This window comes from Gopherus flavomarginatus, chromosome 8, assembly GCF_025201925.1.
Source record: "Gopherus flavomarginatus isolate rGopFla2 chromosome 8, rGopFla2.mat.asm, whole genome shotgun sequence".
NCBI classification, from domain to species: domain Eukaryota; kingdom Metazoa; phylum Chordata; order Testudines; family Testudinidae; genus Gopherus; species Gopherus flavomarginatus.
In genome coordinates, this window is record NC_066624.1 from 110,971,665 (window position 1) to 110,984,614 (window position 12,950).

A 12,950-nucleotide genomic window follows, 5' to 3' on the forward strand; every position below is an offset into this window, starting at 1 on the left:
TTTGATGGTGGTACGGGGTGGGAACCAAGTGGTTCACCCCATGAGTTTCCCACAGTTTTTTCATGGTCCCTGCCAGGAAATTAGATCCTGAATCTGTAAGGATGTCGGAGGGCCAACCTACCCTGGCAAAAAATGTCTGTTAGGGCCTGACACACAGCGTTAGCCCTGGTGTTGCCTAGAGCTACAGCTTCCAGCCATCGGGTAGCAAAGTCCACGAAAGTCAGTATGTACTGCTTTCCTCTGGGCGTCTTTTTTGGGAAAGGACTCAGAATATCCACAGCTACTCGCTGAAATGGGACCTCAATTATGGGGAGTGGCTGGAGAGGGGCCTTGACCTGGTCTTGAGGCTTTCCCACTCTTTGGCATACCTCACAAGACCAGACATACTTGGCAACGTCCTTGCCCATCCCCTCCCAGTGGAAGGACTTCCCCAACCGGTCCTTGGTTCTGTTCACCCCAGCATGGCCACTGGGATGATCATGGGCTAAGCTTAAGAGCTTCCCCCGGTACTTAGTTGGAACCACCAACTGTTTTTGCGGCTGCCATTCTTCCCGGTGTCCACCAGAAAGAATTTCCTTGTATAAAAGTCCTTGGTCTGTAACAAACCGGGATCGATTAGAAGAGCTGAGAGGCGGTGGGGTGCTCCGTGCCGCCGCCCAAGCTTTCTGAAGGCTGTCATCTGCTTCCTGCTCAGTCTGGAACTGTTCCCTTGAGGCTGCGGTCACCAGTTCTTCCTCAGACTGTGGACTTGGGCTTGGTCCCTCTGGAAGCGATGTAGGTGATGGGGTTGTTTCCGTTGCTGGTGAACCGCTCTCCGCTGGTGCACCTGAGGGTATTTCAGGCTCTGGCTGAGCCTTTTGGGTATGGCTGTCTGCTGCTTCTGCCAGTTCTGGCTCGCTGGCGCCCTCTGGCTTTGAGTTTGAAGATGAGGTTGCAATTGCTGGTGCTGGTTGCTGTTCCAGTTCCGGGCCTGGGACTGGAGATGCTGTGGCTGTTTCAGTGGTTGGCATGGAATCCAGGTCCACTACCTCTGTCTGGGTCTCTGGTAACACAGACAGGGCATCTGTGGACGGCTCAGGAACAAGAATGGGTCTGGAAGCTTGCCTGGTTTGGCTACGTGTAACCATTCCCACTCTCTTGGCCCGCTTCACCTGGTTGGCCAAGTCTTCCCCCAGTAGCATGGGGATGGAATAATTGTCATAGACTGCAAAAGTCCACATTCCTGACCAGCCTTTGTACTGGACAGGCAGTTGAGCTGTAGGCAAGTCTACAGCTTGTGACATGAAGGGGTAAATTGTCACTTGGTTCTTTGGGTTGATGAATTTGGGGTCGACGAAGGATTGGTGGATAGCTGACACTTGTGCCCCCGTGTCTCTCCACGCGGTAACCTTCTTTCCACCCACTCTCAAAATTTCCCTTCACTCCAAGGGTATTTGAGAGGCGTCTGGGCCTGGGGATCTTTTGGGTGATGGTGGTGTAATGAACTGCACTCTTTTGGGGTTCTTTGGGCAGTTGGCCTTTATATGTCCCAGTTCATTACACTTAAAGCATCTTCCATCTGATGGGTCACTGGGCCGAGGTGAGTTACTAGAGACTGGTGCGGTGGAAGAATAGGGTGTCTGTGGCTTTCCTTGGGTTGTAGGTGGGGTCTTTGGTTGCCCTCAGTTGTAGGGTTTATTGTCGGTGTGCCCTCTGAGGTATTCATTCCCCTTGACAGTAGCTTTCTTGCTTTCTGCCACTTCCATCCATCTGGCTCCAATCTCCCCCATCTCGGTGAGATTTTTGGGTTTTCCATCTTGTATGTACCGTGTTATGTCCTCAGGAACACCATTCAAGAACTGTTCCATTTGTATGAGGAGGTGCAGTTCGTCTATGGATTTAACATTGGTTCCTGATATCCAGGCCTCATAATTCTGTCCAACGTAGTAGGCGTGTTTGGGAAATGACACATCTGGTTTCCACTTTTGGGTTCTGAAACGCCGACGGGCATGATCCGCGGTTATCCCCATTCTGTATCTGGCCTTGGTTTGAAAAAGTTTATAGTCGTTCATTTTCTCCTTAGGCATTTCAGCTGCCACCTCTGCTGAAGGTCCACTGAGCTGTGGCCTCAATTCTAACATGTACTGGTCTTCAGGGATGCTGTACCCAAGACAGGCTCTTTCAAAATTTTGTAAGAAGGCCTCGGTGTCATCACCTGCCTTGTAGGTGGGAAATTTCCTGTGCTGTGGAACAACCATTGGCGCAGGGTTGTTAGGATTGGCTGTGTTTTGTTGCTTAGCCTTTTCTAATTCCATGGCCTGTCGGTGGGTCTTCCTCTGGAGTTCTATCTGTCTTCTGTAGGCTGCCTCTTCTTCTTCTTGTTTCCCCCTCACTGGGTTGTTGGTAAAGCCCCTTCTTTATACCCTGCTGTTAATTCATGCTTCCTAGGCTGTGGTAGTAGCCTTGTAAATAGCACTGTTAAGTGTGTAATTATCATTCTTCCAGGTTGTGTGGTATAAAGGGCGTAACCTCTCACAGCATCTCTTGGAGGCATATTACCCAAGAGAGAGGAGCCAGCGCATTATAGGCCCAATTAAACTGAGCAAAGAAAAGAGGGTTTGAACCACAGATATTTCGGCTCCTAAAGAAACTATTTTCTCAAAGCTGGGCCATGGAGACTCCACTGCAGTCCCTAAGAGGATCAGGATGAGGCATGGGGGAATACTAAATGGATGTGGGGTAACGAACCTGTTAAATGTACCCACCTCTGCTTATGATACACGATTCTGTTACTCTCAGCTGTTTTCTCTAGTGCATTCGTTTGGCCACTGATCTCATCATCTGACCTGGTGATTGCCCCCAAGTTTAGCTTTTGGTGGAGTTTAACAGAGCTTCCAGGGGGCAGCCCAGAGAATGTCACCCAGTGATTCCTGCCAACAGCCCAATAATGTGTGGCTGAGTGTATCTTTTAGACACACATGCAGTCTCGATCCTAGGACTCCAAGTGGTAAAGAATCCGCCACATCCCTTGGTGAGCTGTGCCAATGGTTAATTACCCACTGTTGAACATGTGCACCTTATCTCCAGTTTGAATTTGTCTCCTTCAGCTCCCAGCCACTGGCTCTTAGGCTGCTAATTTAAAGAGCTCTCTGCTAGTCAATGTATTCATGGTATATGCTGCTGGAGACATGACAGCCTGGTGTTGCCATCTCTCCCCCTGGGGTTATAAATGTCCCTGATGTTCCTTGCCCCTCTGACTGCCAGAGTCAGCAAATAGTTAACCTGTCTGAGCCCGAAGCCTCCGAATGGTCTGGTTAGGAGCCAGGTGAGCAAAGAGCAGATAAAGGCAGCACCTGCCTATGGGTTTGGAACAGCCTGGGGCCATAGATAGAATGTAAACACACTCTGAAAATCTTACTGTCTGACTCGGTGCCAGCGTCTTCTGGGCTCGTGTAATGGAAAATATTGTGTCTGAGGTCATTCAGTGAGTAGAAAACCAGCACTGAATACCCATAATATTAGGTGCCAACTTGCTTCTTCCTTTGTGTCGATAAATAAACAAAGTGGGGTAGCATTTTGCGTTGCCAGTACCTTTGTTTTAAAGGGAAGGGTTTAAGTTTTCCTTCTTCCCCTCCCTTTTAAATGCATGGACTGTGAATTTCTGCTCTGCTCCTTTTGGCCACATGCACACACCCAACCTTCTGAGCAAGAACAAATGTCTGTGCTTCCTTGTAAATCTGTGCATGCTGCCCCAGGCTATGTTAGTAATTCCCTTGCTGAGCTTTGAGATGAGTAGGGGAGAGGTGCGGCTAGCTGAGATGATGGAAGCTGCCATTTCCCTCCCTTAGTCAATTAGGCTGCTTCAGTTGGCTTCAACTAATTATTAAAAATTTCCATTGGAGGTGAATTTGCCCTTGCATGGCAGATCGAGGGGTGTGGGACTGAGAGATCTGAGGAGGGGAGTAAGGTGGGCTAATCACTACTTGTACCCCAGGGATAGAGAAACAGCACAGCTTTAGAACAGAATTCAAAGCGATTGACCCTCTGATCAGTGCGCTTTGTTCCCTTTGGTATATTGCTGCTGCTTTTGTCCAGTCTCAAGCCTGATAATTCTAGCAGTCGGCCTTCCACCAGTTCCCCTGGGGAAACTTGTCCACTCTCTCCAGAACTACAGCTAAGGCGTGGCAGATGTAGAGCGCTTTGAGTTAAACCAGCCTTCAGAGAGCGCAGCAGGGAAAGCGTTGCCGTCTGTCCACACTGACAGCTGCAAGAGCACTGGCATGGCCACATTTGAGGCCCTTGCAGTGGCATTGGGAGTGGTGCATTATGGGCAGCTATCCTAGCATGCAAGTGACTGCAACGTGCTTTTCAAATGGAGGGTGCGGAGAGTGACAGGGAGTGTGTTGTGTGCATGGGAGTGGGGGAGAGAGTGGGTTTTTGGGGGCTGAGAGCATGTCAGCATGCTGTCTTGTAAATTTAGACAGCAGCAGACCTCTCCCTCCCCCCCGCCTCTCTCTCACACACAGCCTTCCACAGTAATGGCTTGCATGCCCGGCTGTCAGAAACGGAGCTTTGAAAGGGCATTTCCGCATTCCTACAGCGAGTTCAAAACAATGACAAGAGTGGACACTTGACTTAAGGGGATTATGGGACGTTTCTGGAGGCTGATCAGAGCGCAGTAATGCAACACCCCATTCTCACTGACGCTCGGGCGTTGTAGCCAAGGCATAGCAAATGTTATTCCTCTTGTGGAGGTGGAGTACCAGCAGCGCTGTAGCCGCGGAGTCGGAGTGCTCTACGTGCCTTGCCAGTGTGGACAGGTAGTAAGCTAGGGTGCCCGGGGCTGCTTCATTGCTCCGTAACTCACAAGTGTAGCCAAACCCTCAGTGAGGGGGAAGAGGCGCTTGCAGGCAGAAGAACTCTAGGAGTAGATGAGAGCATCATCAGCGATAGAATTAATAGCATGTAAGGGTCTCTCCAGGTCCTTCTTCCACAGACATCTGCATAGTGTCTGAGTACCTTATGCACATGGCCAGTGTTCACTTCTTTTAAAGCACAGTTCCTCTGTAAATCATCACATACATTTGCAGTGCCGTGAACAGTAATGTGAAACCATTGACAGAATTTGACATTTAAAACCAAGCTTTACATTTGGAGCCAGAAAGTGGCAAATTCTGTGCCACACCTACCATTGTTGTGACAATTTGTTAGCCAGGACTCTGCCATCAGGAGCAGTTTACTCCTCCACCACTAGCATGTGGACTTTAAGGCTCATGTTTTCAAAGCTGCCTACAGGATCTGGATGCCCAATTCCCATTAAAATTAACTTTAAAAGTCTCGGCCTGTTTCATTTTTCCTCCTGCTTTCGTTTCTGATGTGGCTGCTTATCCCATGTACATCTCAGCTAGGGTGACCAGATGTCCCGATTTTATAGGGACAGTCCCGATATTTGGGGCTTTGTCTTATATGGGTGCCTATTACCCTCCACCTTCGTCCTGATTTTTCACACTTGCTGTCTGGTCACCCTAACCTCTGCAGCAGAAAAGACTGACACTGCTCCACGTCAGGGCTGAGACATGCATGCAGACCTCAACATTTAGAAGAAACAGAGGTTTAGCTCAGCTCCATGATCTGTATGTTACCATAATTATGAAACTGACAGTGTGCTGTAGGTGAGGGTCCTTGGGACCCTGCTTATGAACCTAACTCTGGAGCTGACCTGGGAAGAGGAATTGGCAAATGTGCATCCCTTTTGGATGGAATGAAATCTGCACGCAAATTGACATGTGAAGCAGCTAATATTCCATTGTGCAAGACCTCTGAATGGACTGAAGCCTGAATGCTCCATTAACTGCAGACGTATAAAATATTCACTGAGCTTGGGTTTTGTTGCCAGGCTGGGGAGTGGGGAAAAATGCTGTATATAGAGAGAAAAAGGTCAGTGTTGAAGGTACATACTGAAATCTTTTCCTTTAAAAAAAATTTTTTTTTAGAGAAAGATCTCTAATCTTCAGAAACAAAAAAGGATTAGATGCAAAAATTATTGAGTTTCAAATTTCCAATATAATTGTCCAAAGTCTGAAAGTACCTCTGCTAATTGTGCCAAGATCCTTACTATGTTTTGCAGTGTGTACACTCTATAAATAAACCCTGGATCAGTCTTTTTTTTTTTTCCATAGTAGTAAGTGCAGAAACCACAATAATATCCCCAAAGGGGTTATACTCCTAAGCAGAGGGCTAGGGTTCCTAAACACAGGAAACTCTGTAGCACTGCGGTGGCAGAGCAGGTAGGTACTAGCTTTTCTTTCCTGAAAGCCCAGGTTTTAATTTATAGCTGAATAGAAATACCTTCTCCTGTTCTGGGCTGGTTTCAGAGGTTTAGAACAATAAACCTTCCGGTTCCATTACCTACATATTGTAAGCTAGTGAACACTTAGAAGGGATTTGGCTAAAAAGGGTTGGCTGAATTGCTGGCCACCATTTGAATTAAGAACCATGAATGAAACCATAAACTCACATTTCAGAACGGTCTGGCCTGGTGAACTTCTCATTGTATTTCCCACCTTGGTGTCTGCTCACAGTCACTCTCCATCCAGGGGATTGTAATATTGTCCTGGGAACACGCGATTACCTGGGCACATTATTGTTCCTGTGCCATGGTACCTACAAACCAAGGACCTGATTGTGTGAGGTCATGCCTGCCCTCAGCTTCCACTGGCATACTTGTAAGGGGGGCAGACCAAAATTTGAGCCTGCAAAGCTGCTACTCACCACTATATGTTTCCTTTTATATATGGCCATAACAGGCCGGCTCGCCCCTTAAGGGCTGCAGGGTTTGGGGCTAGCCAACTCTGATTACCACCGAGGCATAGCTGGACTGGATCTGGTAATTCCCTTTGAAGGGCAGCAGGTAGCTGCAGTGAAGGAGGAAGCTCAGATCACTGCAGGAAGTAAGAAAGACCCTGATACCTGGGGGCTGGAAACGTGAGGCTCTAGCCGGCAAGGCCCAGGCGGGAAGGTCTGGGAGTAGGGTGAATTGGAGAGTGTTGGGAGTGAGCAGACTCCAGCCAAAGGACCTGGGATGATTATTTTCCTTAGTGAGATTACAGGCCTGGGACCCAACATGAGAGTAAAACCAGTGGACGGTGTTTAGGGATTTAAGATTTAATCTTGGAGCTTTATTTATGTGAATAAACTTGGACCCCGGAGAAGGGCTGGGGAATGGGGAAGAATAGCCTGTGTGGAGTTTGTCACGGAAGCCTGTTGAAGGAGAAATCATTAGCAGGGCATGGCAGAGGCATTGCTGGCCATGAGGGGGCACATTGCAGGCTAAAATGTACATAACACTGTATCCCTAGAAACCCTGATTCAGCAACGCATTTAAGCACATTATTAACTGTAAGTACATGCTTTAACCTCAGGCAAGTGCTTAAGTGCTTTGACATTTAAAAATAGATCTGTAATTAATAATAGGCCTGATTCTCCACTGGACTGCTCTAGTTTTATGCTGGTGGAACTCCAATGACTTCAGCTTGGATGTAAGATTTGGTTTTAGGATGTTTTGGTTTTGCAAAACAAGGTATTTCATATCCTGGAATTGGAGGGAGTTTGTGTGACTGCTTCTCTTTTGGGGCCATAGTTTTTAAGGGAAGTTCTTTTTTAACTCCCCTGATCAAGTGACCAATTTGCCCAAGACGAGGTCTATAACTACCAACACTCATGTTCTGAAAGCTAATCTCCGACCCTATCCAGTGGTTTATAGCTGGGGTGTCCTTATGCCGTGAACAGAGACAATATGGGAGAAGAAAAGGGGGAGACAACTTTTAACTGCACTGAAATGTAGTGAAGTTGGAGAGCTTTTTGGAGGAATGCAGCAGAAACCACTAAGTTTCTTGTTTGAAAGATGGGACTGTTCATCCCAGCTATGGTCATGATTGCCTCTCAGCAGGGATTAGAACCCAGGGTTCTCTGACTCCCAGTCCTGGTCCCTACAAAAATTTAGCATCTAACTTTGCATTTAGGGCTCTGTAACTCTATCAAGTTTGAAAGTAAAGGCAAACCAGAGGCATCGGTACTTGGTGATTTTTAAAACTCCTTGGAGAATCAGGTTGTTCACACATGAACTTTCTACTCAAATTGCACTTGTAGTCTGCTGCCCAAGAATACGATTCACAGATTCAGAGATTCCACGGCCAGAAGGGACCACTGTGCTCATCTAGTCTGACCTCCTGTAGAACACAGGCCAGAGACCTTCCCCATAATAATTCCTAAAGCAGAGCTTTTAGGAAAACATCCTGTTTTAATTTAAAAAATTGTCAATGATGGAGAATCCTCTTGAGGTCCCTTCCAGCCCCAGAATCTATGAAGCTATGAATAACCCTTGGCAAATTGTTCCACTGGTTAATTGCTCTTGCTGTCAAAAAGGTATGCTTTGTTTTCAGTCTAAATTTGTCTAGCTTCAACTTCCAGCCATAAGGTCATGTTAGAGCTTTCTCAGGCTAGAGTGAAGAGCCCATTCTAAAATATTTATTCCTCATGTAGATACCTATAGACTGTGATCAAATCACCCCTTTTCCAAAAAAGCTACCTGTTCAGGATGATTGTTAACCTTTCTGTTACGAGTTGCCTGATGTAATACACCTTTCTTTGTCTGAATTGCTCATTCTCCAGGAGGGAGGGAGAAGGCCTGAGAATCTACTGGGATAATCTGAAAGAGCCATCTGCCCTGTCCCGTTGGAATCCATGGGCCACGGATATCCCTTACGCAACTTTCACAGAACATCCCGTGAGGAACAGTAGTGAAAGATTCAGTGCCATCTGCCAGGTACGGAGCACGGGTTCTCTGGATAGCAGGTGAAATGCATAGTTGTGGAATGCCTGGAAGGTGAAAGGCATGTTTGTTTGGGGCCCAAATTTCTTAATTGTCCCCGCAATACACTGAGATAACTGGTGCTGGGCAGAACTGTATTTAGCAGCACCCCAGGATCGGTGCGGCTTGCTCGCCACTCCTTGCTGATGGTGGGGAGGGATCTCTGCCCACTGCCAGGGGGCGCCAGGGGCTCATCCGGAGATTGGTGCTGCTGATGGATCACTCGGTGCCGAGGGGAGCCCGTGGAGGTGTTTGAGTGCGGCGTAGTCCCCAGCAAGTGGTGCAAAAGTGCTCAGGGCAAGTGTGGCAGCTACAGTCACTGGGTGCATGGGGCTCCACGCAGGCAGGAGAAGCTGTCCTGGTTTGCGTTACCTTCGTTCAGGAGTGACAGTACCGGAAGGGCATTCCGACACATCTTGGTTTCGGACTCTAGCACTGGGTGGGGTGCACGTGTTTGGATGCTAGGTATTGGTTCAGCTGATGATGGGGATAGGGCACATCTCTCAATTTTCCTGCCCCCATATACACAAACGCGGTGGGGAGAGGAGGGGAAGGGGGAAGGCAGGGTTCAGATCCAGGGCTTGGGTCAGGCTGACCTCTGCAGCAGCTGGAATTTGCTGTCTGTGTAAGAAGGGTTCAGTGAGGGGGCTGTCTGAGTCCCGTTGCTCCCTAAGAGGTGTCCATTTAAGAAAATCCACTGCTCCGATTGTTGCTAACTGGGAGTCTGAACAGAGCAAGCAATGGCCTTGGGGCCTGACCTCCCCTCCCCTCCCAGCCAGTGATGAAGCACAGAGGTGATGGTGCGTTGTTCTGACACATCCCAGGATGTACCAGTCCTGTGGAGAAACAGCACATCGGTCTCCAGCGCCATCGGCCCGGAACGTCTCACCAGCCCGGCATTTGCTTAAAAAGAGAAATGGGGCTGAAACAGAAGCCCGGATCAGAACCTGGGTCTGGATCCGAGCTCGTTGCTTGAACCTATTGCTGTGGGTCTAATCTGAACACTGAATCGAAACGCTCTTCCAGTTTTGGGATCCGGAGCCCAGGCCCCAAGTCTGGGGATGTTCGGATCCTGGGTTTTGGTTCTGCCCATTCTAGAGAGACAAGCTCCCAGCCTGCAGTCCTAGTCCTGGGTCCCCTTTGAAATCTTTCCCCCCTTCTTTGTAGTTTCTCCCCACTTTACTATTTGCCCTCTTCATTCCTAAATCATAGTTTCTCCAAATCGAGACAATGCTGTGCCTCACTCGGCTCACTGGTGTTCTTGTCGCTCTGGCTATGAGGCAAGGAGCCTTCTCTCTCTTTCTGTTATACCACAGATGTTTCGCTTGGAGGATTCTCAGCTCACTTTTACACAAATCTACTTTCTTCACAAGCTCCTTCCTGGCAGCTCTGACTGTGATTAATGAGCCCATACTCCCGGTGTTCAGTTCCATTCGCACTGGACAAACTTTCTCCCTCTTCCTTTTTCTCCGTTGTCACCATTTTCTCACCTGTTTTGGCTTCCCGTGTCAGCTTTCCACACAGTCTGTCTGTCTGTCTTGTTTTTTTATGCACCTTGCTTGGCTTCTTCACATTCTCTGGATGGCTTTAAGGGCTGGAGGTCACTTCCTGATCTCTCTGGTCCTTGATCCTCTACAAAAAGTCCCTGCCTTGCATGCGTAGGAGGTGGCTCCCTACAACTTAGAGAGACAAGGTGGGTGGGGGAGGTATTATCTGTTATGGGACCGACTTCTATTGGTGAGAGAGACAAGCTTCCGAACTTCCACAGAGCTCTTCTGCAGAGACCCAGACATTCGTATTAAAATCTTTAAACCTTGGGCCTCTGCCATTTTTCCACTGAGGTGGACAGAGGAATGTTATTTGGGGGCGGAGGAGGGAGAGGGGTGCTTGTATATATGCATCCATAGCAAACTGAGGAGGATTCAGTTACGTGGGTTATTTACTGCAGACAGTTGAGTGCTCACTGAATGGATGAGACAGGTTGCTTTCCTTTCAGCTTAGAGAAAGGAAGCCAAACACAACATGCAGCTCATTCCTTAGAACGTCACATAATTCTCACTCCTGTCATCTCCTCCTTCCTTCCATAGCTATCTGAGTTCACTGCTCAGTTGATCCGGGCCATTCAGACTGCCCAGAGCAAGAACCCGGCACCAGGCAAAACCAGCGGAGTTGTGGTCCTGAATCAACCCCTCCTGATCGACACCTACATGGGTTTTATGTCTTTCATCGGGAACCGAAACAAACTTGGTTATTCCCTTGCCCGTGGGAGTGTTGGCTTTTGAAGTTCTGCATGGTGGAGTGTGCTTTTGTTTGTTGATGTCACTGTCCTTTAAATTCTGCATATAGCCCCATTTCTTTTAGAGGTTAAAAAGATGCAAAGGTTAAGTGATGCATAGGTCTTGTGCTGGCCCTCTGCCCACGGGCAAATTTCCTGCTCTTTGCAAAGTTTTCCCCAGGGCCTTTCAGCCCCTGCTGTGTATGAATATGGATGTGTTATAAACTCTTTACAGTGTGTGCATTAGAAATGAATCAAAACCAGGACTCCGGACCTGAACCCTGACAAACTTTGGGGGAAGTTCCGATCTGAAGTTGGCCCATCTCTTTCATAAAAACTCTACCCCAAACTAACCTGTCTAGTCCAATCTCCCCATTGCTAATGTCAATGCAGTGGCTGCACTGCTTGTGTCTACAAAAACACTCCCCGAGCAACAAAAGTTTTAGCGCTGAAAAGTGCCAGTACAGACAGTCCTCCCGGCGATAAAGCTACCACCGCTTGTTTGGGGTGGTTATTTTTTGTCACCGGGAGAGCTCTCCCCCGGCGATAAAGCGTGACTACACTGCCCATGTCATAGTGCAGCTGCAGTCGCTTTGTAAGGTGGGCTGTGTGGACATGCCCTAAGTGCTCCTGGAAATCTGCAGCGCAAGACCTGCAGCTACCCATTGCCTCTTCAATGACCATGTTGTTCTGAAGTCTGTTTGCCATCTCAGGGTTCTAGGAACTTTGCAGCAAAGTTCAAATGTCAGGGCTAACATTCACACGGCAGAGAAATAGTTCCTTAACTGATCTCCAGAGGTTTACTAACATGGCCCGGAATTGATACGAGCATTTAGCTATTTGCACTCTCTCCCATGCCGGATATATTATTTGGTGCTTGCATCTATATCTGCCGATCCGTGCCTGGAAATTACATCCTACACTATGCTCAGTTTTGCCTTTTAAGATCTCTTGTTTTTTTTAAGAGCTGCCGTGTTTGAAATTCTGTTTGGCTCACTTGGAGAATCTCTGGAGCAACCCAGTGACACGTTTGGAAGGAATTTTCTCTGTTTCTCTGGTCACATGACACCTGTCCAAAGCCCTTCAGAGTCATTGGAAAGACTCACATTGCTCTGAACTCTCTTCAGATCAAACCCATGGCAAAAGACAGCAGTGATTTCTTGAAATAAATCTTAAAGGATAAAAAAATATGTTTACTCATAAACTTTTCATATTCTGCATAAGCTGTTGGAATGGGGGGAAATCCAACAAAACCAGACACGTTATTTTCTGGACTTTTCAGACTATTTTAGCTAAATAGATACGTGGATAGCATAATTGGATCTCAGAATTTGTTTGTTTTTAAGGATCAGAATCACAGTATATTGTCATTTGAGATGTTAATAAAATAATCTCCACCGAGGTTGTATTTCGTTTAGGTTCCAGGTCGTAGATGAGTGAGTGGACAATGTTATTTTGTTGGGGGGTGGGGGGAAGGATGTCTCCGAGGCTCTCCCATTTTCCTCATCTACAGGCCTTGCAACATGTTGCTTTTCTTCTCTATGCCCTGGCTCTGTATTCCAGTGAAATCTTCCAGTGCCAAACAGTTCCGTCATCTAGAGAGGGTCATTCGAGATGAAGGGATGTTCTCCACCTTACTCAGTATCTGATGTCTCTGCAGCATCAGAGAGTTAAAGGCCAGAAAGAACCATCAGGCTGCTGGGGTAGTGAAGAAGGACATAAGAACCAGATATAAAATCTGATTTCCTGTAGTCTTCACTGATAGCCTACACCATGGGCATGTCCTCAGTAGCTGCTTTTAATACCCTGCATTGATTAATATCACCC

At 47.6% G+C, this 12,950-nt stretch overlaps 1 protein-coding gene across 1 annotated transcript in view; it reads left to right on the forward strand.

Annotated features, from left to right (window-relative positions):
• TPRG1 (tumor protein p63 regulated 1) overlaps positions 1-12,525 on the forward strand; it is a 76,951-nt gene extending 64,426 nt beyond the window's left edge. Inside the window, exons 5-6 of the mRNA XM_050964826.1 lie at positions 8,650-8,803; positions 10,936-12,525. Of these exons, the coding sequence (XP_050820783.1) occupies positions 8,650-8,803; positions 10,936-11,130 (349 nt within the window). The 3' untranslated portion in view covers positions 11,131-12,525. The remainder of the gene's footprint in view (positions 1-8,649; positions 8,804-10,935) is intronic.
• Positions 12,526-12,950: the final 425 nt, after the last annotated feature.